This window comes from Aspergillus stella-maris, assembly GCF_047715825.1.
Source record: "Aspergillus stella-maris strain CBS 113639 unplaced genomic scaffold BDV14scaffold_30, whole genome shotgun sequence".
Taxonomy (NCBI): Eukaryota; Fungi; Ascomycota; class Eurotiomycetes; order Eurotiales; family Aspergillaceae; genus Aspergillus; species Aspergillus stella-maris.
Window position 1 is genome coordinate 115,420 of NW_027396824.1, and position 22,734 is coordinate 138,153.

At 53.0% G+C, this 22,734-nt stretch overlaps 11 protein-coding genes across 11 annotated transcripts; 4 read left to right on the plus strand and 7 right to left on the minus strand.

Moving 5' to 3' along the window:
• Window positions 1–3: 3 nt before the first annotated feature.
• Window positions 4–1,404, minus strand: BDV14DRAFT_71636 (emp24/gp25L/p24 family protein). The gene is made up of 3 exons (XM_073777358.1): window positions 1,145–1,404; window positions 683–1,074; window positions 4–604 (listed from the first exon to the last, which is right to left on the minus strand). Exons 1-3 carry the CDS (start codon window positions 1,299–1,301, stop codon window positions 455–457), a joined length of 699 nt encoding a protein of 232 aa, XP_073627709.1. The 5' UTR covers window positions 1,302–1,404; the 3' UTR covers window positions 4–454.
• A 57-nt stretch (window positions 1,405–1,461) lies between these two features.
• BDV14DRAFT_71685 (SANT/Myb-like DNA-binding domain-containing protein) lies at window positions 1,462–3,603 on the plus strand. Its single transcript, XM_073777362.1, has 4 exons — window positions 1,462–1,670; window positions 1,729–1,846; window positions 1,897–3,519; window positions 3,571–3,603. The coding sequence occupies exons 1-3, from the start codon at window positions 1,577–1,579 to the stop codon at window positions 3,470–3,472; spliced, it is 1,788 nt and encodes a 595-aa protein (XP_073627710.1). The 5' UTR covers window positions 1,462–1,576; the 3' UTR covers window positions 3,473–3,519; window positions 3,571–3,603.
• BDV14DRAFT_71645 (uncharacterized protein) lies at window positions 3,578–6,321 on the minus strand. The gene is made up of 2 exons (XM_073777359.1): window positions 5,962–6,321; window positions 3,578–5,907 (listed from the first exon to the last, which is right to left on the minus strand). The coding sequence occupies exons 1-2, from the start codon at window positions 6,074–6,076 to the stop codon at window positions 3,683–3,685; spliced, it is 2,340 nt and encodes a 779-aa protein (XP_073627711.1). The 5' UTR covers window positions 6,077–6,321; the 3' UTR covers window positions 3,578–3,682.
• Window position 6,322: 1 nt separating this feature from the next.
• BDV14DRAFT_71657 (uncharacterized protein) lies at window positions 6,323–7,241 on the minus strand. Its single transcript, XM_073777360.1, has one exon. It carries the CDS (start codon window positions 7,045–7,047, stop codon window positions 6,565–6,567), a length of 483 nt encoding a protein of 160 aa, XP_073627712.1. The 5' UTR covers window positions 7,048–7,241; the 3' UTR covers window positions 6,323–6,564.
• On the plus strand, window positions 6,822–10,332 carry BDV14DRAFT_174154 (5-methyltetrahydropteroyltriglutamate--homocysteine S-methyltransferase). Its single transcript, XM_073768855.1, has 2 exons — window positions 6,822–7,235; window positions 7,295–10,332. Exons 1-2 carry the CDS (start codon window positions 7,225–7,227, stop codon window positions 9,606–9,608), a joined length of 2,325 nt encoding a protein of 774 aa, XP_073627713.1. The 5' UTR covers window positions 6,822–7,224; the 3' UTR covers window positions 9,609–10,332.
• BDV14DRAFT_200562 (3-oxo-5-alpha-steroid 4-dehydrogenase family protein) lies at window positions 10,273–11,564 on the minus strand (the record flags this gene model as incomplete). The annotated part of the gene is made up of 2 exons (XM_073773540.1): window positions 10,273–11,400; window positions 11,451–11,564. The coding sequence occupies 2 exons, from the start codon at window positions 11,562–11,564 to the stop codon at window positions 10,273–10,275; spliced, it is 1,242 nt and encodes a 413-aa protein (XP_073627714.1).
• A 289-nt stretch (window positions 11,565–11,853) lies between these two features.
• On the minus strand, window positions 11,854–15,753 carry BDV14DRAFT_174159 (ubiquitin-ubiquitin ligase UFD2). The gene is made up of 6 exons (XM_073768856.1): window positions 15,447–15,753; window positions 14,719–15,383; window positions 14,448–14,658; window positions 13,944–14,399; window positions 12,156–13,893; window positions 11,854–12,106 (listed from the first exon to the last, which is right to left on the minus strand). The coding sequence occupies exons 1-6, from the start codon at window positions 15,474–15,476 to the stop codon at window positions 11,994–11,996; spliced, it is 3,213 nt and encodes a 1,070-aa protein (XP_073627715.1). The 5' UTR covers window positions 15,477–15,753; the 3' UTR covers window positions 11,854–11,993.
• Window positions 15,754–15,764: 11 nt separating this feature from the next.
• Window positions 15,765–17,490, minus strand: BDV14DRAFT_174173 (J domain-containing protein). Its single transcript, XM_073768857.1, has 3 exons — window positions 16,898–17,490; window positions 16,572–16,820; window positions 15,765–16,522 (listed from the first exon to the last, which is right to left on the minus strand). The coding sequence occupies exons 1-3, from the start codon at window positions 17,112–17,114 to the stop codon at window positions 15,981–15,983; spliced, it is 1,008 nt and encodes a 335-aa protein (XP_073627716.1). The 5' UTR covers window positions 17,115–17,490; the 3' UTR covers window positions 15,765–15,980.
• Window positions 17,491–17,716: 226 nt separating this feature from the next.
• On the plus strand, window positions 17,717–18,181 carry BDV14DRAFT_200565 (uncharacterized protein; the record flags this gene model as incomplete). The annotated part of the gene is made up of 2 exons (XM_073773541.1): window positions 17,717–17,783; window positions 17,856–18,181. 2 exons carry the CDS (start codon window positions 17,717–17,719, stop codon window positions 18,179–18,181), a joined length of 393 nt encoding a protein of 130 aa, XP_073627717.1.
• A 95-nt stretch (window positions 18,182–18,276) lies between these two features.
• Window positions 18,277–19,788, minus strand: BDV14DRAFT_71834 (nicotinate-nicotinamide nucleotide adenylyltransferase). Its single transcript, XM_073777365.1, has one exon. It carries the CDS (start codon window positions 19,252–19,254, stop codon window positions 18,373–18,375), a length of 882 nt encoding a protein of 293 aa, XP_073627718.1. The 5' UTR covers window positions 19,255–19,788; the 3' UTR covers window positions 18,277–18,372.
• Window positions 19,789–20,642: 854 nt separating this feature from the next.
• BDV14DRAFT_71781 (uncharacterized protein) lies at window positions 20,643–22,488 on the plus strand. The gene is made up of 4 exons (XM_073777363.1): window positions 20,643–22,015; window positions 22,130–22,144; window positions 22,193–22,210; window positions 22,393–22,488. The coding sequence occupies exons 1-4, from the start codon at window positions 20,786–20,788 to the stop codon at window positions 22,402–22,404; spliced, it is 1,275 nt and encodes a 424-aa protein (XP_073627719.1). The 5' UTR covers window positions 20,643–20,785; the 3' UTR covers window positions 22,405–22,488.
• The last annotated feature ends 246 nt before the right edge of the window (window positions 22,489–22,734 follow it).

Here is a 22,734-nt window from a genome sequence, read left to right on the forward strand (position 1 = left end):
GTAGTAGTCGATATATATTTTCGTAGGTTTAAGTAGTTCTTGACATTTTATATATCAAAGTAATAAGCCTGAAAAGTGCTAGGTACGAGAAGTAACAAATGACAACCGTCTGACAGCAGCTGTCTAAATGACAAACATCTTCAGTTCAATTGATTTCAGGGTATAGGAGGTAAACATTGGAACAACCGAGGTTCTTCAATAATAACACTACGTCAACACGCACTGCAAGCCAGCAGAACCCGGATATCGAGTCAAAGAAATTCAATTACCCTCATATCATCAAGAAAACGCTATGTATAGGAACATATCATTGACTCTGCGAGTCAGAATTCGTCATATCCTCTTCTTGAGTGTCCGTGTCCGCACATTCCATAAGAATACATCAACACGCTAAGCTCCTTTTTCAAACATTCATAGACTAGCACCATTCTCCATCTTCAACAGTCCTCGTTATTTAGGTAAGCTTCTGCTTGATGAAGAACGAGCGGAGGTGAGATAATTGCCAGGCGCAGGCAACCGAGAGCACGGCGAGCTGCATCAGGGTCCAGCGGACAACACGGGAGTTGGTGGCTTCGGACTGGTCACGGAACTCAGCCTCGCGTTCCTAAAGAATAAAACTGTTAGAATTGTTCACTCACGATAGTGCCACCACTAAATAGACGGGAATAAGATAATAACGTACCCGCTGGAACACCTGCTCCTTCCTGATATCCTGCAACCGGCTGTTCAAATCCTTAACCCGCTGCACCAGATCCGTAATCTTGCCCTTATCCTCGCTCTCGATCTTGCTAGTCTCGCCAATGGCCACGTCCAGCGTGACGCGGACCGCACCAGCCGAAGCACCAGACAGCCAGCCGCCAGTCGCGGCGTTCGTCTCGGGGGTGAGGCAGATCTTGTGGTTGCCTGGGTCAGCGGCGGAGAAGGTGAAGCGGCCGCTGGAGGCGTCGCGCTTGTTGACGACGCGGTGGTCGTTGTCGAAGACCTCGTCGACGGTAATCAGCATCGTAAGTGATGGGTCGACGGCGTATGTGCCTGTGCTGGAGGTTTGGTCGATGACTTCGGTGGAGTAGCTTCCTTCAGGATTTATTAGTCGGGCTCAATTCCAAGATCATAGTTGTCGACAGATAGGATAGAGGAGACGTACCAACGACAAGAGTGTCCTTGGGGAGCTCCTCATAGAAACATCTTGTTTGGCGGCCGTCCACGTAGAAGTAGAGGGCATGCACCGGGATGGAGAGACAGAGGAATGCGTAGACGGCGAGGGCGGAGGAAAGCCAAGAGGACGACTTTGAGGGAGCCATGATGGCAATTGGTGGTGACAGTGAGGTGGACAGGGGGATTAAGTAGAACGGGGAAGTTCAAGTGGTGAAGCTGTCCAGAACCAACCCAAAGGCGGGAGTGGCCTTGGCGCGAATTCTCATTCCCCAGTCGCCGGTCTCCGTCTTCATGTTCACTCATCTTCTTCATTTCTCGACTTTTCTGTCATCGCTAGTCTCGGTTATTTCATCGAATCTCGGCACTACATTTATCGTCTACTCTGCAACTTCTGGCTCGCTCATAGAGCTGTCCCTCCACCATGGCGGCCGCCGATGTTCGCGACATGCTCGACTTGCCGGCGGAGGGCCAACCGCGACCTCACAAGAAGCAGAAGGTTGTTGAGAAGAGGCCAGGTGCGTCTTCACGGTCGCTGGATTCGGTATTGATATTCAATCTAACTGCCATTGTCAGAGGGTATCACGCGTGAGCTTTTCGCGCTTCTAGGAGAACGAGCACCCCCGATCGCGATCAACGAGAACCGATATAAGGGACGACCGAAATGGCAGACCAAGGCTCGCGTACATCCTTGGTAGGCAACCCGCGACCGACAATTATAGGATATTACACTAACTGCATCAGGCGCATGATCCCATTCTCAAATGACGCGCGAACCGACGGACTCATTCTACGGCACTGGAAGCGACAAGCCGAAGCGACAAATGCACCGGCGATCGAGGGCGCAGAGCCGGAGGGAGACCAGGTGAAACAGGAGCAAGGAGAATCAAAACCCATCGAGCAAGAATATCCCTTTGCCAAATACAACATCAAAGCCAAAGTACCGAACCGATACTCCACAGACGAATACAACCTCCATCTGAAGAGCGACGACTGGTCCCGCGAGGAGACAGACTACTTGATGGATTTGGTCGAGGAATACGATCTACGATGGGTGGTGATTTCCGACCGATACGACTTCAATCCGCCATCGGTAGATAACAGCGAAACCTCAACAGCCCTAGTCCCCAGCAAAAAATTCCGAACAATGGAGCAAATGAAAGCCCGCTACTACTTTATAGCAGCGACAATGCTCGCCCTCGAACACCCCCCCTCCGAAATGTCCGAGGTCGAATTTGACCTGCACGAAAAGATGCTCAAGTTCGACCCCGAGCGCGAACGCGCCAGAAAGGAACTCGCCGCCCTTCAACTAAACCGCACAGCCGACGAAGTCCGCGAAGAATCTATCCTCCTCGAAGAGCTCAAACGCATCACAGCCAACGAGCAAGAATTCGTCAGCGAGCGCCGAGAACTCTACTCCCGCCTCGACGTCCCCATCTCCGTCGGCAATGCCACAAACTACCACAACTCCCAAGGCCTCTCTCACCTTCTCACCACCCTCCTAGCAGCAGACAAGAACAAGAAACGCCGCTCCCTCCTCGGGCCCGAGGGAATCGTGCCTACCCCCGGATCCGCCCAAACACCCGTCCCCAACGGCGGCGCCCCAGGCTCCGCCCGCGACAGCAGCAGAGCAGATACACCCAACGGCAGCACAACGCAACAACCCACTACAAAGAAGGCCGCAGCTGCCGCCGCAGCAGCAGCAAACAAAGAAGCAGCCCAACAATCCCTCCGAACCCTCACGCCCGCCGAAGAAGCCCGCTACGGTGTGCAACACCACGACCGCCTCGCCCCAGGCGTGCAATTCCGCAGCGACCGCGCACAAAAACTCACGCAGGCGAAATCGCACGTGCAGACTCAAAAGCTTGCGTCTGCGCTTGCGGAGCTTGAAGTCCCGCTGCGCCTAGTCATGCCTACTGAGCGGGTTGTCAAGGACTTTGAGAAGTTGATTCACAGTGTTAATCTCTTGCTTGATGCGAGGAAAGTCGCGGAGAAGGTGGAGAGTGAGATTAGGGTTTTGGAGAGCGCGAGGGAGGAGAGGGAGAGGAAGAGTAGGGAGGCGCAGCAGAAAGATAAGCCCGAAGTCAAGAGTGAGCAGCAGGATGATGCGGGGATTCCTCCTGCGGCTGAGGCTGAGGGGGCGGCTTCTTCTGGACAGACTGGTAATGAGGACCAAGGAAAGTCGGGCGTAGGTGCTCCAGCTGCCTCTGCTGATAATCCTGGTCCGGCTGCGGGGGAGCAGGAGGGAGTGTCTCAGAAGCGCTCTGCCAGTGTGCTCAGTATCGGGAGTGATAAGAGCTCGAAGCGGCAGAGGAAATGATTCGGACCTTGTACCATTATCACTTATGAGCATTTTAATATACCAATGTACGGCTATTATCCTCAACTGTTTTGATTATTTGGTATTGATACGTCTAGCTTCTGATTTTCGGTGCTAAGCATACATGGACTGTCGATTTGTCCCTCTGTTCGAAAACAAGTTACTGAATCGTTGAGATGTTTGTTCCTTTGCCGTATTTTGAAGGCCCTATCAATCAGGAAGAGAGCACTCCTCGAGACACTCTTCATACAAGCTATCCCACCCCGAGCTTCCAGAGCTCAATCGTTCCGACCGCCTGGTATGAGCGTCTGACAGACCATCAAATTGGGTTGTCGGGAATGTAGGGTCAGTGACATGCATCCCACGCCGTCTTTCCTTACGCCCAGGCTCCCTGAGTCTCAGGACCCGCGTGGCCGTTCGCCGTACGGCTAGTCGGTCAACCGCCCGGTCTGCTCGTTTCTCAAGGTTACGAGCGATTTCGGAAACTTTCCGTTTGGTCGTCGATGTACCTTTTCTGCGTCGGAAGGTTGAGAGTCTTTCCATGAGCTGTGCTTCCGTATACTCGCGGGATCGAATAGTGTCCTGCTGTGGTGCTTGCTGCCCACCGGAGCTTTGTCGTGGACGAACCCAGGAGCAGAACTCCCAGGGATCCTCCGTATCCAGGTTGGGGCCTACTTCTTCGATAGGCTTCTTCTTGTTGGTGAGCATCCCAAACAAGGAGGAGCCACCGGAGTCACAGCTTGCGGCGTCACTGTTGTTGCTAGTCCTGATGGCAAAGTTCGCGCCAGCCCAGCGGGTGATGTTAAGTTTCTGGAAAATGGCTGATATATCGAAGCTCGGCTCGCGCGTTTTGGGGGGTTCCTGGCCGCCTTCTTCTGCAGAGGATGGTTTTTGCTTCTCGGGGTGTCCGGCATGGTTGCTTGAAGGTGATTCCTTAGGGCTTGCTTGGACTGAACCACAATTTCCTGCCAGTACGGGCTCGGAGTGTGTCTGCACTTTGTCGTCACGCGCATTCTCTGGCGGCACAAGCTCATAACCGTACCCAATTCGTCGGCCTTCGGACATCCAACCAATGCTAATTCTGCGGGAAGGGACACTGGCATCGCCTTCGTGCGCCTCATCCCCAGCAGCGCTCACCGATCGATCAGATCCGAACCGCTCGGTGAATTTGCTTTTGAGCGCATTGGCCTCGATATCCGTAACGCCAGAAGCAGATGCATGTCCGGAAGACAAATAACGTCGTCTGGATGATGTGTTGCCAGATGAGCCTTGACAGAAGCTGGGAATGTTCTGTTCTTCCAACTCCGCTGACGATATGGTGCTCTTCAATGAATACGGCGATCGCGGGTCCTGGATGCTGCCAGGGAGTATCGGTGGGGACACCGCCTCCGCATCATCCAAGATCGGCGGCATCGCAGCCTGGTTGCTCTGGTACCGATATGAATTCCATGTGCCTGTAGTGCCGCTTGTTCGATTCTCGTCGATTAGCTGGTCCTGAGGCTGTAATTGGGGTGTTGAACCAGAAGAAGCGAGGATTCTGCGGATGTTCATATCGCCCAGATGAATAGATTGCTCGCCGTGAGTTATCTCTTTATAAGGCCGCTGGTGCCGTTTCTTGACAGAGATCCGGGGAGGACAATCTCCCAACGAATCGACGGATGTGGTATAGCCTTGACTCTGTTGAGCAGGTGCTTGGGGAGTAGGGCTAATGATGACTCCGGTGCCATTTGCACGGCTAGAACGTCGGCCGGTGCTATCCTCGGAACTATTGACCGTGGGAGTTAGTGAGCATCTCACTTCCTGAACCCTCAAAGGCACTGCAGATGGAGCTGGTGCTAGCGCTTGTTGTGTTGAGTCTCTGCTTTTTTCGGGATTAGGGTTAGAGGGACTACCGCGGATACTGCTCAAGTCCACATTTTGGAGACTGGTTGGAGATGCCTGGGCGACCTGTCGATCCTGAAGGTTGAGGTCTCGAGGACGCCATGATGATTGGGAATCAGTCCTTTTGCCGGGATAACATGATTGTTCATCTGCAGGGTTCTTGCTAGTCACGGCAAGACCGATTGTCTGCTCTTGAGACGGCTCCAGATTAGATCGAGACAGTGGTATAGGCGGGCGAGAGGCAGGCTTTACGATGCCATTTCGGAGACGACTAGCCGGGTAATCTGTGGTGTAGGGCTTTGGTGTGGCAATGTGCTGAGCATCACTGTCATAGCCTCCCTCGCTCATCAAACTCCCTCCTAACCCATAATTTGCTGGCGTCTGCTGGGGAACAAGCGGCTTTATTGTGTGTAGCAATGGGAATCTGTGGACTCGCTTGAGCTGTTGGTTCGAATCCTTGGCATCTCGAGAGAACCGTCGGCGAAGCTTACTCGAAATGCTTCCGGATGAGCGATCTCGATGCTGAATTGGGGACTCGTCAATTGTCGGAGATACTGTTGGGTTTGTCAATGGGCTGTGTTCAACGGTTGGCTGGGTCATCGTATTACCTCCTTGGGGATTACGACCCGATCGTGACTGGTCCAGCTGATAGTCAGGTCCACCGTCGGACGAGTTCGAGGCATCTCGATGGCCCCGAAGCCGCGGACAGAAGAAAAGACCCATTGTGCCGGGCAGCAGCACTGAAGAGAACGTCTCTCATCGATGAGGTCGGGGATGGAGGAAGCAACCGGGAAGCTGAGGCCATTGCCGTTGCGAGGTGCAGTCTCTCTCCATCCTTTTGAGGAAGGAGCGCTGCCTTGATGGAACCAAAAAAGGAAGGCACGACCCTTGCCCGGTCTTATCGCCAGCCACGGGGAACAACTTCACCCAGGACTACAAAGTATGCCATTTTCGTCTATGAAAAGAAAACGATATTTCGGTCATTTTAGACGTGAAAGTCTCTTTCTCCAATGAGAAGTCTCTGGAATATTCCATGGTCTAGAGGAAGACAATAGTAGCAATGTAGCATAGCTCTATCTCTATATATACCCCGGTCATCGTCAGCTTACGGCAGGAATTCTCACTCGGTCATCGTGTATTGTCGGGCTTTCTAGATCAATACCAACCCACCATAGATACTGTCTAGTGCTTAGGATACATTAAATCTCACCTCAGATGCTGATACATGATGAATTTTTGTGTTTAGAACCTCCGACAAATATAGGCCGATCCCGGAGGCCACTCGGAGGCTGCAGTATTGATTCGGGGTATTTTTCTAACTTTGACGCAAAGTGAGCCATGGAAGAGCAAAAATACGCCAACTCAACCATGCTCCTATCACGCCATCTCGCCTTACCACGTTGCGGGCAGCTTCCACCACCAGTCTTGATGTATGTTAGAGCAGAGCCTAAGAATATTATAAGACCACCGGTAATTGATAGGAGTAACCAAATTAAACAATGCCTTTGTTTTTGCAGAAATTGAGAGATTTCCAATGGGGCGAGAAATGTGGTACAGTACGGTAAGAGGCTGTACTGCGTATACCCCGCCTCCGGGCTTTCTGATTCGCCGAGACCACACCGATTGAGGGACTCGACTTTTTCCCCTCCATATAATCCTCTGCTCCTCCTCCCTTCTTTCTCTTCCCTCTTCATCCCCTTTCTTCCTCTTCATCCTCCCTCTTGCAAGAGATTCTTGTGAATTGTCTCTTGTCCTCCTCAATCTTGTCTTGTTCTATCTTTTTTCTTTCTCCTTAAGCTATTTCTTTCCTCCTTTCCCTCCGATCTTCACCCCGCCCTCTCTCCCTTTTTTCTACACACATATCTGTCAGGATGGTTCAATCGTATGTGCACCCCTATTGTCCTTCATATAATCAGCAGTACTGACGTTCTCTTGCTACAGCGCCGTTCTTGGTTTCCCTCGTATGGGAAAGCTCCGTGACCTCAAGAAGGCCACGGAAGCTTACTGGGGTGACAAGATCTCTCGCGATGAGCTCTTGGCTGAGGGAAAGAGATTGCGTGCTGAGCACTGGAAGATCCAGAAGGATGCTGGCGTCGACGTCATCCCCAGCAACGACTTTGCCTACTATGACCAGGTCCTCGACCACATTCAGCTCTTCGGTGTTATCCCTGAGCGTTACACCAAGTACAACCTCGACCCCCTTGACGAGTACTTCGCCATGGGCCGTGGTCTCCAGAAGCCCGCCAAGGATGGCCAGGCTGCCATTGACGTTCCTTCTCTTGAGATGGTCAAGTGGTTTGACTCCAACTACCACTACGTCAAGCCTACCCTCCAGGACAACCAGGTCTTCAAGCTGGCTGAGAACCCCAAGCCCGTCCGTGAGTTCCTCGAGGCCAAGGAGGCTGGTGTCATCACCCGCCCCGTCATCCTCGGTCCTGTCTCTTTCTTGACCCTCGCCAAGGCCGACCGTGGTCAGTCTGTTGACCCCATCACTAAGCTTGATGAGCTCCTTCCCCTCTACGTCGAGCTCCTTGCCAAGCTTAAGGAGGCTGGTGTTGAGGACGTCCAGATTGATGAGCCTGTCCTCGTCTTCGACCTTCCCCTCAAGTCCAAGAATGCTTTCAAGCCTGCCTACGAGAAGCTTGGTGCTCTCGGTGACAAGGCTCCCCGCCTTGTCCTTGCCACCTACTTCGGTGACATTGTCCACAACATTGATGTCCTCCCTGCTCTCCAGAGCCTCTACGGTATTCACATTGACCTTGTCCGCAACCCTGAGCAGCTTGAGTCTGTCATTGGTGCTCTTGGCCCTAAGCAGGTTCTCTCTGCTGGTGTTGTTGACGGTCGTAACATCTGGAAGACCAACTTCAAGGCCGCCATTGAGAAGGTTGAGGCCGCTATTCAGAAGCTCGGCCAGGAGCGCGTCATTGTCTCCACCTCCAGCTCTCTGCTTCACGTTCCTCACACTCTCGCTTCCGAGAAGAACCTCGACGAGGAGATCCGCGACTGGTTCAGCTTTGCTGTCGAGAAGACTGCTGAAGTTGTCGTGATTGCCAAAGCTGTCACCAACGGCCCTGCTTCTGTCCGCGAGGAGCTCGAGGCCAACGCCAAGTCCGTCCAGGCCCGTGCCTCTTCCAAGCGCACCAACGACCCCAAGGTCAAGGAGCGTCAGGCCGCCGTCACCCCCGAGCAGCACGACCGCAAGTCTCCCTTCCCTGTCCGTCTTGCCGAGCAGACCAAGTCCATCAAGCTTCCTCTCTTCCCTACCACCACCATTGGATCCTTCCCTCAGACCAAGGACATCCGTATCCAGCGTAACAAGTTCACCAAGGGTGAGATCACCGCTGAGGAGTACGAGAAGTTCATTGAGAAGGAGATCTCCGAGGTTGTCAAGATCCAGGAGGAGCTTGGCCTCGACGTCCTTGTCCACGGTGAGCCTGAGCGTAACGACATGGTCCAGTACTTCGGTGAGCGTCTCACCGGTTACGTCTTCACCACCCACGCCTGGGTTCAGTCTTACGGCTCCCGTTGCGTGCGTCCTCCCATCATTGTCGGTGACATCTCTCGTCCCGCCCCCATGACCGTTAAGGAGTCCAAGTACGCTGTCTCGATTGCGTCCAAGCCCATGAAGGGTATGCTTACTGGACCCATCACCTGTCTCCGCTGGTCCTTCCCTCGTGACGATGTCCACCAGTCTGTGCAGGCTCAGCAGCTGGCTCTCGCTCTTCGCGACGAGGTTGTTGACCTCGAGGAGGCCGGTGTCAAGGTCATCCAGGTCGACGAGCCCGCTCTCCGTGAGGGTCTTCCTCTCCGTGCTGGCAAGGAGCGCGAGGACTACCTCCAGTGGGCCGTTGCCGCTTTCCGCCTCTCTACTGCTGGTGTTACCGATGGCACTCAGATCCACTCTCACTTCTGTTACTCCGAGTTCCAGGACTTCTTCCACGCCATTGCCGCTCTGGACGCTGATGTCCTCTCGATCGAGAACAGCAAGTCTGACGCCAAGTTGCTCAAGGTCTTCATCGACGAGGCCTACCCCCGCCACATCGGTCCCGGTGTCTACGATATCCACTCCCCTCGTGTTCCCAGCGAGCAAGAGATCAAGGACCGTGTCGAGGAGATGCTGCAGTACCTGCGCCCCGACCAGCTCTGGGTCAACCCTGACTGTGGTCTGAAGACCCGCCAGTGGCCCGAGACCAAGGCTGCATTGTCCAACATGGTCAATGCTGCCAAGTACTTCCGCGAGAAGCACGCCAAATAAATTCCTTAACATCTTTTAATAATGAGGAGGGGGCGACATTGTCAACCATGTCGTTCCGATAAGGATGAAAAATTCTTTTCATTTCTTTAATGAGTTATGATGATGATACCAAAAGTTCAACATATGGGTTTCGGGGCATATTAGAGATATCCAGGGGAAACAACGGAGTTCAACATTTTACGATGATTTCAACATCGGCGTTAAGCCAAAGCATCGACGGACGTTTTTTGTGTCATCTTTTGGGTAGCATGAGCGAGCGGATGTTGATGGTGTGGCTGGTTTTGGCCGATGTCTAATATATTTCAACAATGTGTATATCACACTAGAGGTTAATAATCAATACCTCGCTGCTTTCAGCAGCTTCTTTTCACATCATCATTTATCTTCTTTCATCGTAGCTTGTAGTTGTGGTGTAGTGCTCCTTTTGAACAATCAGGGACGCCGGCTAGCTGACACTCCTTGGAATCGACGTCGAGACAATTAAACATTATCATACGGATAACTATGTACAGCAATTTCTCCATGCCACCCCTTCACATAATACGTATATACCTACAGAGACAACTCTCTCTCCAAGCCTTCTTCCCCCCTCCCATTCCTTCCTCAAAATCCATATCCTCTCCTCTCCTCACACCCCTATCCCACCCCAAACAAAAAACCGCATCTACATCCAGCTCAAAAAGGGCACAACCGCCCCCCGCCCATTTACCCCCCTCTCCCCCTCCCCAAACCTCTCAACATACCACTTCCTCCCCCACCTCGCATGCGGCAACATATTCGCCACCGCATTAATCACAAACAAAATCGCAGGCAGCGGCACAACGGGAACCCCCAATCGGCTCGCGAGCCAAACAGGCGGAATGAGCCAGGGCGCGAGACGTAAGGGTGGTGCTGGTCCACCTCTCGCACTGGAGAGGCTTCCCAGGCCTGCTGTTGTGCCTGTTGTTGCTGTTGAGAGCATATCTGGGAGGAGCATTGCGGAGGGCGGCGTGAGGGATGGGAAGACGGTTGTTCCTAGGAGTGCGAAGCCCGTCCATTCAAGCCATTCGCAGACGTAATGCGGGTAAAGGATCGAGGAGAAGAGGCCGCGGCTGGGTGGGATGATGTAGATCTTGTGGTATTTGTTGGTGTTGTCTTTCCTCTCGCCGTTGCTGGTTTTCTCGTCCGTGGCGTTCTTGTTGGCATCCCTATCGTGCTTCTTATCCGCTGCCTCGCGTCTTAACGCAAATAGCGTCCTCTCAGCCCAGATATTCCCTGCCATGCCCGCAAAGAATAATACAACCCCAATCGCGGGAATCAAGAGCGATGTAGATCCCGAACTTGCACTCGCCATACTATCTCCCAGCACCGTCTCCGGCGTCGGAACATCCATCGCCTTGTTCCTCAAACTCGCAGTCGCGGGATCACTAGTCGCATAAAACCCCGGGATCGTAGTAACATTATACCCGACAAGCCAACCAGCCAAACAAGCTGAATTAAGCCAGTTGAATGCCATGGCTGAACCCATCACAAAAACATGAATAGGCGACATGCTGGGCGCCGCGAAGAAAGGCGAGATTATGGCGCGGTTGATGTAATGCAGGACATATACTCCCGCAACGAGTTTATTAGGTAGTGGGAGAGTCTGCATGTTGAGTCGTTGCGGTAAGTTTGAGAGGATATAAAGCAGGTTCGCGGGCCCCGTAATCTCCATGAGGAACCATGCTATTCGGCCGTTTATGGTCAGGCTCGAATTCTTGGGGGATGTTTTTCCCGCTGGCCACCATGGCGTTATCCAGATTATGAGCGTTACCTGGGATTTCTGTTAGCTGGTTGAGGTGGTTGCGGACGTGGGAAGCTTACCAGGGGGAAATATTGGAAGATGTTGAGTAATGTTGTGTAGCCCTCTGGTGTGGGGAGGATGAGGTCTTGGAGGGGAGGAAGGGCATTGAGGCTGGATGAGAGAGTTGAGCCCATTTCCTTGTTTGATGTTATAGTTGGCTTATTGGTTGGAGCTTGGCTTTGTATAGCACTAGAGCTCGAGACAAAGGTGTCTGGTGGAAGAATGGAGTTTCAGCGAGGTGTGATACGAGAAACCCTTGAAACTCTCAATCTGAAGCTTGCCAAATTATTTTCATCAGGAAAATATCTCAATCTACCCGCAACAGGATCTAGATCAAGATAAATAGTTGCAGGAAACAGGAACAACCAAGGAGGAAGATCGATCAGATCGCGCTTAAGATGATCGTGATGTCAGTGGCCGCACGTGACGCTGTACTACGGGGTACAAGGAAAACAAAGGGTCAATACAATGCTGTCATGATGCATAAGCATTCCATTCAGGTACGTGTATGATTCATGCTATTCCGTCACTGCAGTATGCTATAATTAAGCCGTGTAATCAAATCAGCCTGTCGACGTGTCCATCGCGTCGCTGGCTTGTTGGCCCTGTGCTCCTCCTCGTCGCTCTGCAATCTTTGATCGCTTGAATTCCTCGATTTTGGCCTTGAGTTCGGTGTCTAAGGTCATGTTAGTGTCTGTCGTACAAAAGGTGAGGGGTAAGGTTACCAGGTAGAACATCCTCCATTGTCAATGGGACACGGTTGAATGGATCGTGAGGGTCACTCAGCAGGTGAGAACGGATGGTAGAGCGATCGATGGACATTCTCGATGCAGGAAGAATGACAGGGTCCTCCATGAGTGTGTACATTAGCGGATCAAGGTACTCGTCTGGAATCTCTCCGAGGTCTTCTTCAGCCTGCTCGTCCTCTGCTTTGGCGGCTTGGACCTTGGAACGGAGGAGGTCCCAGCGCTTGAGTTCATCAGGACCCTTAAGGGACCACTTGCGGAGAATTTCTGCGGCCTTTTCGAAGTTGGCGGGCTTGTAAGAGCGACCATCTCGGGCGACTGCTGTGATGAAACTCTGTCTGCCCATTAGGTTCAGGTATACGTCGACGATCTCACTGAGCAGAGCTCGTGGTCTGAAGCCGTATTCGTGCAGGTTCTCTACACGCAGGTTAGAGCTCTTGGGGCCGACCATAGCGTCCAGGTTATAGTCAAGCATGTCCGCCAAGCGTTGGACGATTTCTGGCATAGTGAATGACTCTGCTAGAGCTTCTGTGAAGAGCTTGAGCATGGACACCGTCTCGTTGGTCAACTGCATGTAGGACTTGGCGCTTCGCTGGGCTTGCGTAAGACGCTCTTCCTTTTCCTGTCGCTCCGTGGGGTCCATAGAAGCACCTTCTGTGCGCAGTTCCAGCTGGGTGTTGTAAATTGTCTTAAAATTACCAAACGACTCGTCCAGAACATAAGTCACGTCGTTAAGCAAAAGGTTGACAAATTGCACGAAGAAATCAACATGGTGCTTGGCTTGGTTGAGGAGCTTCGCCCGGTATATCGTGTTAGGCCAGACACACTTGATAATCTGGAAAATCTCGTACCGAATGTTGAACTTGTCGTAGAACTGGGTGTGAGCGCCCGTGTGCTCGGCTTCAATGTAGAATCTCATACAAGCGTGAAGCAAGTGCTCGTTGGCAAACGGCATGGAGTTGAGCAGGTCAACCAGCACACCGGTTGCACCACCGGGACGAGGCCATGTCCCGCGGTACAGAATCGAAACAAGACCTGCTTTGAGGTAGGGGTTCTTGATGTAATCTGAGCTCTCCAAAAACGCGATGCAAAGCATGACCAGCTCATCGGCTCGTGTGGCAGTGATGATCTGCGGCATGGCCCACATGATGAACTTGAAATTGCTGACGATGTCATCCACAAAGTATTCAGGGAGACACTTGAAGACCTCGGGTGGTTGATCTGGGAGGGGCAAGACAAGGTTCTCTTTCGGGAAGTTCTTGCCTGATGCCACCCGGAGCAGCCAAACGACGACGTATTGCATGAATTGCATGGACAGGGACTGCCATTGGTCGTCGAACAGCACACCCTGAAGACTGTACTTCAGAGCAAGCCCTGAGTCGACTTTGTCCTTGTACCTCTTCAAATGCGTCTCGAACAGTCTGAGTTGCACGGGGTTGCTGGTGAACTTGGGCCGCTCCGCCTCGAACTTGGCAATTTGAGCCTCTAGATATTTCAAATCCTTGTCCAGCGTTTCCAGCTTGGATGTCAATGACTCGCTACCGTAATGATGAGCAGCAACAGTCAGGAAGAAGATCTCGGTGATGAAGTTGTTTGTGCCCTCGGACTTTTTTGTATAGAATTCATCGGAAGCGTGCTGATCGGCGTTGATTTTCGTCTCGTCCTTCATGTCAACCCGAGGGTTTCGGTGCAGGTATCCGATATCAATCCTGTCGATCTAGACGCTGTTAGAGGTGTCTGATTGTGTCGAAATCTAGAACATCCTACCTTCGTGAAGTTCGCATCCATAAACGGCTGACAGAGTTGATCTAAACACGTCGTGAGGTTGAACATGAATCCATCTGACGAGACTGTGTTGGGGTCAACCTGCATAGCCCTCCGCTTGTGGTTGATGTTCAAGGCCGCAGCAAACCAATCCAACACCCTGTTTCTGGCATCCGCCGAAGCGCGAACCATATGATTGATGATGTCTAGGAGATCGGAGCTCAACAAACTTTGTACCATCCGGATGGACTGCTGTGCATTGAGAATATAACCCTGGTCTCTTGTCTTGGGGCTCGAGAAGAACGACAGGGTAGAGTTGGCCTGAAGAGGCGAAAGATGGAACCATGGCCCGAGAAGGGTATCCTGCTCAAATGTAGCGGGATCTCGTGAGGCATTGAAGATGTCTGATTCTGTGATGGCCGCGGCGATCGCGGAGTGGCGGACCAGGTTTCGCAGGGCCTATAGAGGTTAGCATCGCCCTTGTTAAGTGATAGAATATAGACATACTGTCACATAAGGCTTGTAGTCATCGCCAATGCTCATCGAGGAGAGCTCCCGACTCAATTCCTCAACGGCGGCAATGAAAGCAGGCTTGACGGATTCATCCTCTTCAAACCGCTTGACAGCCTCGCTCAAGAACTCAAGATCCACACCCTTGTCATCCTCCGGGTCCAACAGCAGATACGATTTGATGGGCGAACGTCCCGTCGGGTCAATTCTAACCACCTAGTCAGTCTCCAAATCCGCTACCCTCTGATAACCATATCAAGAAACTCACCCAAACATCTCCGGCATAGTCAACGCAAACACAGCATAACTCATACACAACCGTCTCGCCTCACATATAACCTCAAACTTCGGATCACCCGCACGCGCCTTCCTAAAGCCCTTGTGCAATCTCGTGACCCTCTTCCAGCAAGGCAGTAAATAATCCAACGGTTTCCCATCCGGCTGCTGCGACGCAGCCTCCAGCAGCGCCTGATCCAAAACAGAAGTATCGATCTTCAACTCACGGCCCTGATCTTGCAATTCGCTCCGCACGCCAGGCAAGGAAAACAATCTTGCGCCGTGGATATCCTTCGTCTTGCTTTCGTCTAGCGTGAATTTGAAAACGGCGCATAGTGTTCTGTCTGCAAAGGCTTCGAGAGTGTCTTCTGGTTTGGGCGTTGACGAGCGCGGGGTGCTTGTCTTCGTTACTGGTGAGGCGGCTGTTGGGGTGTTGGATGCGGATGAGGGCTTGGGCTGGGGGTGTGAGGGCGGGGTGATTTTGATGCGTTTTCCTTCTGAGGCGCCGGAGTCTTGTCGCGTGGGCGCCGGCTTGCTGGGTTGTGATGTTGATGATTCTGTGGCTGGAGGGGTAGACGTCCCGGATGATTGCTGCTGCTCGCTGCCTTCGTTTGACGGTGAGGGGTTGGACAGTTTTGCGAGACGCTTCATGCGGATCTATACATTTTGGATTCATAATTAGCAAGCTAAAACATATTCCGTATGTAGAGTCAAACGCACCCTCTCCGCCTCGGAGATGTTATCTCCCATACTGGGCGATCGGGAATCGATGCGAGCCGCTCCGAGAGAGCTTTGAGCTTGAGCTTCAGACTCGGCAGTGAATGCGTTAAGGAATGAAGGCAGGCTCTAAGTAACGATAAAGCGAGCCAAAAGAGACGAGGACCCAAAAAAATCAATTAAGCGAAGGGCCAGCCGGGGTAATAAGTGAAATGCAAGTGATTGGGGTTGGCGGAGGTTCTGTGATGGTCTCTGGGGTTCGCCGCAGTGAATGATTGATTGATTTCTTACTAAGTCAGTCTGACTGCCCGGGGGCTTTGTCCGCATCATCACTTGTTTACTTTACTGCAACCGGCCTGTCTTAGTTTCAAAATTAAAAAGCTCTAGTTTGATCGTAGAGAAAATTGATGCCGGGATTGAGACATTATCCATGCAACGCCAATATCTGCACAAGACGTAGTAATAATGATAGAGGTGAAGCAGAAGACAATTACATACAAGCAGCCAACCCATGGATTCCGAATTCCTGCTCGTCAACTAGTACTTCCGCTTCAAGGGCAGCGTATCTAATTTCCGACAGCTCTTCAGCTCCATTGCTCTTGCGGCCTTCATCTTCTCTACATCCGGGAAGAACCAGCCTTGGGCGTCCTGGATCATGCGGTCGCGAGCCATGATTTCGCTCTCGCACTCATACCTCAGCTTCTTAACATAGTCCACTTCCACCTGCTTATCCAGGTTTCGGAATTCTCGCGAGCTGAAATCGGCCACGTCTTTCGGGTTAAGGTAGTAATCTATCTTAATTTCGGGTGTTGTTCGTTGCTGCGTGTGAGGGGGTATCGGGTCATATCGATAGGATGGGCCGGAGGCCGTCGAGCCGCCGCCTGAGAACAGGGAAGAGAGTAATGGAAGCACAAAAAGGAGAATCAGAGGCAGAAGTTGTCGGAATGTAGCCGCCAGAGACGGCATAGGCTCGGACTGCCCATCGGCCTCGCGCGGCCGTCTTCGAGGTCGGTTGCCTCCGAACTGATGAACCCTAAAGCCAGGGCCGCCTCCCATGTTGAAGACGAACGGCGTACCACCTAGAAAGAATTAGTGGTCATCCATATACCTCGTTGAAGCGAAATATACCAAACGGCCCGCCAAATCCACCACCAAGCCCACCACCAAAGAATTGATTAAACAACTCCTCCGGCGAAATCTCGCCCTCGAATCCCGGTCCTCCGCGAGGGAATCCACCACCGCCGAATCCACCGCCGAAAGGCGAAGCGCCAGAAGGACCAGCACTCGGCTGGAATCTGCTATCCGGGTCCCCTCCAAACTTATCATACCGCGACCTCTTGTCCGAATCCGACAGAACCTGGAAAGCGCGCGACACCACTACACAATGAACATTAGCCGAGTCTCCAATAGCCATAGCCCACCCATCTCGGGGCAAGGGTACGTCGTAAACTAACTCTTGAAAGCCTCATCAGCCCCCTCATACCCATTCTTATCCGGATGCGTAACAAGACTCAGTTTCCTATAAGCCTTCTTGACCTCACTATCCGTCGCCGTCTTCTCGAGCGAGAGAATCTCGTAAAATGCCGTCGCACTGCATTTTCGTATCCGAATCACGGCGGCTTTCTGCTCCGGCGTGTACTTCCGGTCTTGGTTCCCTTGGTTGTGCTCCATTGTTGTGATTGTTTGGGTTTGTCCCGTTGAGGCCTTGCAGGCCTGGAGGGTTGAAATGGGGTATTAGGTGATGGTGTCGCTTCTGCACACTTTGTTGATTTGTGCAGCCTATTAGATTCGGGGTCGGCGAGGACACAGTTTTGTTTAAAGTCGGCGCAGTGGCGTGCGGCCTGGTCGCTATCAATCGAGAGGGGCGATTGTCGGAGATTCCGTCGAGGAGATGAGGTTCCCTTTTGCTTTTGTAAAGACGGCAGAACTTCTCCGGGCGATAGGAAATGGCGGGTTGTCCGGTCAATATGCCAACCAAAATGTGACAGCAGAAACCAAGCGAAGCCGGAGACTGTGGCGGAGATCTGGCACTGATAAACGTGGTGAGACGGCGAGGTTTGGTTCTGCGCTAAGGCCACTTCCAGCCCGGCATCTTGCCCTCTGCTCGGCCACTGCCGGTCGTGGTATTGTGGGCGGTGAATTGAGTTCATCTACAGCTTCAACTCAAGTCTTCGAGTTTCATGCAGTTTGCGTCACAACTGAACGTCAGATTCAATTCAATTACAACTTTACATCCTTTAACTACGGATCTCAAAAAAAAAATACAATTCACAATGGCCAATCAATCCACCACAGAAGAAGCGAAGCAAACGCTCATCCAGAAGTTCCGAGCTTGGGGAGGTAAGTCAACTTTACAATCTTGATCCCTCCACGCCTTTCTCAATTCATGAAATACTAATCAACGACATCTAGAAAACCCCTTCCCCCCAACCCTCCTCGCAACCCTAATAACAGCCCAATATGCGCGCCCCTTCCAACTCCTCCCCATGCTCTTCCCCCCAGTCCTGCTCTTCACCAGCTACGTTAACCTAAACGACTTCAAGACGGACAGCGCGGGTATTAGCGCGGCCTGGTCGGGACTGTACCTGTTGCTTGCGAGTCGGCGCCGCCAGCCGCTTATGAAGAGGTGGGGTGCTAGGGGGATTACGAGGGGGGCTACTATGGCGCTGGCGTTGGGGAACATGGTTGGTGGTGGATTGGCTTATACGCTTGGGAAGAGGGAGGATGAGGAGGAGTAGAATCTTTCAATTCTAGACAGAAGGAATGGGGAGGGGGAGTGGGTGGTTTGGGGATGTACTATATGACGTGACCATGGGCATGGAATGGTGTTCAAGTTGGCTTTTGGTTGGTATTGTGTCTATCATATGTATTACTACTGCTGTTGCCTGTACATGAGACGGCAATGTCTATTTCATCTATTGAGCGAAATTTACCCCGAATACGGCTTCTGCGAGAGCACAAATTCGCGGACGGACGGTTGTACCAACCAGTCCAGATCCTGGGAATTTCCCTGTATAGCTTCTCGCGCCTTTGTTGAGCTGATGGGTCGCTTCTCAACTATGCTCCCCTCCACGATCTCAATCTGCTTTGCCCATTCTCGTTTACCCCCTTCGCTCTCGCGACCTCCCCGAGCTAGATCTTCAACGTAGGCCTCCTGCTGCTCTTGACTACCCCATTCATCGTCCGGCCGCACGGTGACTCTGAGCTTGTGCTTCGAGAGGAAGGGCTCTAGCGGGGCGAGGACATGTTCCGGCGGGTAGTACTTGGTATTGAATATCCGAATTAGCGTATCATAGCCCGTGCAATGAACCTGCTGCAGCTCAGAAGGATACACCCCCGCCGTCTCAATCGCCGTCGCCTTATCAACAAAGTAGGGCTTCTTCGTCACGCCGATATCAACCACAGGACAATTGATCTCATCCACGAGCGAAGACATCGACTTCTGAAGATCCCTCGCACACAACTGCATCATAATCAGCCGGTCCTCGAACGACGCCGGCTGAGACGGCTTGTCTGCATTCTGCGTCGCGAGGAGAAGCAAAACACGGGACGGTTTCCCCCAGACGGGTTGTGACCGATTCTCGACAATTGCTGATCCAGCAATGTGCTCGTGCGCCTTTGTCGGCGGGTTAAAGGACGAGTCCAGAACGTAGAGGAGGCCCTGGGTGTGCGCTTCTGAGGGCGGGGACGGGTCCAGGCCCGCGCGGGCAACGGAGGTGATGACTTCGAAATCCTTGTGTGAGTCGAGGAAGCGTTTCAGGGCTGAACGGCATTGTTCTTGGGTTGTCTGGAACGAGGAGACGGAAGCCATTGTGTTAGGCTCTGGATGATAATATGATTGTAGGGTGAGTCTTCTGTGACAAGGTTGTGACTTCAGGTCCAGGGTCGGAGCCGTTGCTCTGCCGTGCGGGGCATCATTGTTCAACCACAACGGCGGGCGCTATGATGAAATTCAGACACTGAGGTCTGAACCCTTGGAACTGGGGGTTTCAAGGTGAGAAGCCGAGATCTCAGCACATGCAGGTACCTTAAGATGAGACAATCGTCAATCAGCCTTGTATTGATATCCCTGACTATGGAAGAGGCATATTAGACGGTCTACTATGAGATGCCGAGGCGCCCGACGTAGTGGACGGCCAACAACAGGCAACAACACAAGATCTGTCTGCACTAGGCCTGTTTTTAATCTCCTTCCTGAGCTCTCGACTCTGTAATTCCCGCGGTGGACATGTAGAAATTAGCTGGTCGGTGCTAGACTGCAATTGGCTTCTCCGCGAGATGAAGTGGCTCAGTGGCTGAGCAATCTGGAGACGCCGACTCCCGAAGGCCCAACGGTGCACGTTCACTCGATGAAACCGTAGCGCTGATGGTCCTTCTGTCAGCTCAGCCAAGCCAACAAGCCCATCTATGTCACACCTGTTCAATATATGCAGGAACAAGAGGCGCCAGAGATATCATTTGTCAGTAACGCAAGATTGGGCCGTGTTCGAAGAAGAAGGGGAACACAGCATTATCACTTCGCGGTGGTGCGTTGTCTCCACTGATACCACGGTTGATTGCCATCATGATCGACGCTACTCCAGATGGTGGCCTGGACCTGCAGCGATCCTCGTGGGCTGCCAGGAACAGAATCCAGGAGAAGAATACGTATCAAAGCAGTGTCACCGCGAGACAATGACGACGACCAGACTTGATGTACCTTGTGTGCACTCAATAGTAATATGATTGCCCTCCCGCTCAGGAGATGAGGTGATGAAGGCTGAGGCGCAAGTGGAGGGGCAAAACAGATGAAACACTTCCTCGGAGTCCCACTTGGCTCGGTTGCAAGATTGAGCAGTGAGCACTGTGCGTGATTCAGAGTCGAGTCTTTATGGCAAGATCACTTACTGACTTGGAGTGTTACTTGCATTGTGTTGAACACCAGATGCCTCATATACATACATGATTCAGAACAATCTATATTGTCCCTTTTAAGCCAGATGTAACAATAGCAGATCCTGGAGGCCATAAGTAATAATATACTCCGTGGTCTGGCCATTGGGGCCGCCGAGGCCATCTCCGTCTCAGATTCGCTGGTCTCCAGATTTAATCAAACCGCCGCGCCATCTTTCTTTACCTCTCCTTCCTCTCTTCTTCTTTTCTTCTCCCTCTCTCCCTCATCATCTTCCCATTCTCTCTGGTAGAGTCTGCTCCCTCGTTCTCTAACTCCAGTGTCAGAGACACGTTCATTCATTCTATCCAAGTCACTCTTTCCAGCGAATTGACTTCGCTTCCACTCTCTCGAGCCGACTCTCCAGCACTCTCTTTACAAGAACACACTCAGTTTTGTCAGTGCCAACACAATGCGCTTCACCTCCAAGCTCTCTGTTGCCCTTTTGGGTGCCCTGGCTGTTGCCGGCGAGGCTTCTCACGGCGTCAACCACGCTCATCGCAGAGCCGTCCACCCCACGGGTCCTCCCCCTGACCAGTCCACCAGCACCACCGACACTGTGACTGTCTTCCCTACCTCTGCGACTCAGTCCGTTGTTCCTTCTGATACCGCGGTTCCCCCTGCTGAGACCAGTGAGACCGCTGCTGTCCCTACCACTGAGACTGCTGTCCCTACCACCGAGACTGCGGTCCCCTCTGAGACCCCCTCCGTCCCGGCGGTTCCCTCTCAGCCTGCTGCTCCCTCTGAGCCCGCGGTCCCCTCGGAGCCTGCTACTTCTTCCGTCCCAGCGGCTCCCTCTACCGAGACTGCGGTCCCCGTTGAGACTCCCTCTGTCCCGGCGGTTCCCTCTCAGCCCGCTTCGCCCTCTGTGCCTGCTGTCCCGACTGAGACTCCTGTCATTCCTCCTACCACCTCCTACTCGAGCCAGCCTGGCAGCAGCTCTGTTCCGTTCACCCTCTCAACCGTGTACACTACTAGTGAGGTTACGATCACACAATGTGCTGAGACCGTCACGGATTGCCCTGCTGACTCAACTTCTGTGACCACCTCGACAATCCAGGTCTCTACCACCTGGTGCCCCGTAACTCCCACCGAGACCCCCGAAGTCCCTACTGGAACTGCTGCTGTCCCCTCGGACACTGCTTCCATCCCGGTTGTTCCATCTGCGCCTGCTAGTCCCTCCGCCCCAGTGGTTCCCTCTGAGCCCTCGACTCCCGCTGTCCCCGCGGCTCCCTCTACTCCTGTGATTCCCTCCCCCCCGGCTATCACTTCCTCTTCCTCTGTCCCCGTCATCCCCACCAGCGCCCACCCAGAGTCTTCTGCTGCCGTTACCCCGGCCCCCTCTGTGACCACCGAGATTGTCTACACCACCGTCACCTGGTGCCCCGTTACTGGCACCGTTTCCTCTGGCAGCTCCGTCTACCAGACTGTGACCAGCACTCTCTCCACGAGCACCATCACCTCTACGACAACTATTTGCCCTACCTGTGCTCTTGTCACTCCCACCCCTGGAGCTAGCACCTTCTACGTTACTGCTGCTCCCAGCACCGAGGTCGTGACCGTCACCGAGACCGATGAGTCTGGTGTTCCCCAGACCAGCGTCGTCACCGCCACTGTTCAGCCCCCTGCTGTTACCAGCACTGCTACCGTCGGTGGAGGTTCTGACTCTGATGTTGAGACCGCCATCTACACCGTTAGCCAGGGTACCACCACCAAGGTTGTCACCACCACCATCCACAAGACCTCCACTCGCACTTCTACCGTCTACGAGGTAAGTTATTCTTGATATAGCACGAATAACAATGCTAACTTGTTTCAGACTGCCACAGGAGTTGACGCTACTGGCGGATCTGGTGTTGACACCACCCTGACTTCCACCACCACCAACATCTACACTGTCACCTCCGTCGCCGCTACCCCCACTGGCGCCTCTAGCACCGGCTCTGGCTCCGACGAGTCCGGCTCTGGCTCCGGCTCTGGATCTTCCAGCTCTGGCTCTTCTGGCTCTGGCTCTTCTGGCTCTGGCTCTGAGGAAGATGCTGCTAGCTGCGCTGCTGAGACTGTCACTGTCACCCAATCTTTCACCGTCACCGTGACTGCTGACTCGACTGCTTCTGCCACCGGCTCCATCACCTCGCCCGACACCAACGAGAACGTTGCTGCCACCCCTACCGGCAGCGCCAGCACCGGCTCTGACGATGAGGATGAGGATGATGAGGAATATGATGATGAGGACTGCGAGGAGGAAGAGGATGACTCTGAGTCGTACAAGCCTTCTTACACTCCCTCTGCCACTCCCCTCCCCTTCCCTTCCCGTCCCATCAACGGCACATGGCCCACTCCCTCCCCCAGCGGTTTCGT

What these genes read in the sequence shown, in the direction of transcription:
- BDV14DRAFT_71685 (XM_073777362.1), top strand. Translation starts at nt 1,577, where the DNA reads ATGGCGGCCGCCGATGTTCGCGACATGCTCGACTTGCCGGCGGAGGGC. An exon ending in GGTTGTTGAGAAGAGGCCAG is followed by an intron (nt 1,671 to 1,728) that starts GTGCGTCTTCAC and finishes TGCCATTGTCAG; the next exon opens with AGGGTATCACGCGTGAGCTT. An exon ending in AAGGCTCGCGTACATCCTTG is followed by an intron (nt 1,847 to 1,896) that starts GTAGGCAACCCG and finishes TAACTGCATCAG; the next exon opens with GCGCATGATCCCATTCTCAA.
- BDV14DRAFT_71781 (XM_073777363.1), top strand. Translation starts at nt 20,786, where the DNA reads ATGCGCTTCACCTCCAAGCTCTCTGTTGCCCTTTTGGGTGCCCTGGCT.
- BDV14DRAFT_71636 (XM_073777358.1), bottom strand. Translation starts at nt 1,301, where the DNA reads ATGGCTCCCTCAAAGTCGTCCTCTTGGCTTTCCTCCGCCCTCGCCGTC. An exon ending in CAAGGACACTCTTGTCGTTG is followed by an intron (nt 1,075 to 1,144) that starts GTACGTCTCCTC and finishes TAAATCCTGAAG; the next exon opens with GAAGCTACTCCACCGAAGTC. An exon ending in AGGAGCAGGTGTTCCAGCGG is followed by an intron (nt 605 to 682) that starts GTACGTTATTAT and finishes TTTATTCTTTAG; the next exon opens with GAACGCGAGGCTGAGTTCCG.
- BDV14DRAFT_71645 (XM_073777359.1), bottom strand. Translation starts at nt 6,076, where the DNA reads ATGGGTCTTTTCTTCTGTCCGCGGCTTCGGGGCCATCGAGATGCCTCG. An exon ending in GGGTCGTAATCCCCAAGGAG is followed by an intron (nt 5,908 to 5,961) that starts GTAATACGATGA and finishes CAAACCCAACAG; the next exon opens with TATCTCCGACAATTGACGAG.
- BDV14DRAFT_174159 (XM_073768856.1), bottom strand. Translation starts at nt 15,476, where the DNA reads ATGGGAGATAACATCTCCGAGGCGGAGAGG. An exon ending in TGGATGCGAACTTCACGAAG is followed by an intron (nt 13,894 to 13,943) that starts GTAGGATGTTCT and finishes AACAGCGTCTAG; the next exon opens with ATCGACAGGATTGATATCGG. An exon ending in AATGGAGGATGTTCTACCTG is followed by an intron (nt 12,107 to 12,155) that starts GTAACCTTACCC and finishes ACATGACCTTAG; the next exon opens with ACACCGAACTCAAGGCCAAA.
- BDV14DRAFT_71834 (XM_073777365.1), bottom strand. Translation starts at nt 19,254, where the DNA reads ATGGCTTCCGTCTCCTCGTTCCAGACAACCCAAGAACAATGCCGTTCA.
- BDV14DRAFT_174173 (XM_073768857.1), bottom strand. Translation starts at nt 17,114, where the DNA reads ATGGAGCACAACCAAGGGAACCAAGACCGGAAGTACACGCCGGAGCAG. An exon ending in GGCTGATGAGGCTTTCAAGA is followed by an intron (nt 16,821 to 16,897) that starts GTTAGTTTACGA and finishes TTCATTGTGTAG; the next exon opens with TGGTGTCGCGCGCTTTCCAG. An exon ending in TGGATTTGGCGGGCCGTTTG is followed by an intron (nt 16,523 to 16,571) that starts GTATATTTCGCT and finishes AATTCTTTCTAG; the next exon opens with GTGGTACGCCGTTCGTCTTC.
- BDV14DRAFT_71657 (XM_073777360.1), bottom strand. Translation starts at nt 7,047, where the DNA reads ATGAAGAGGGAAGAGAAAGAAGGGAGGAGGAGCAGAGGATTATATGGA.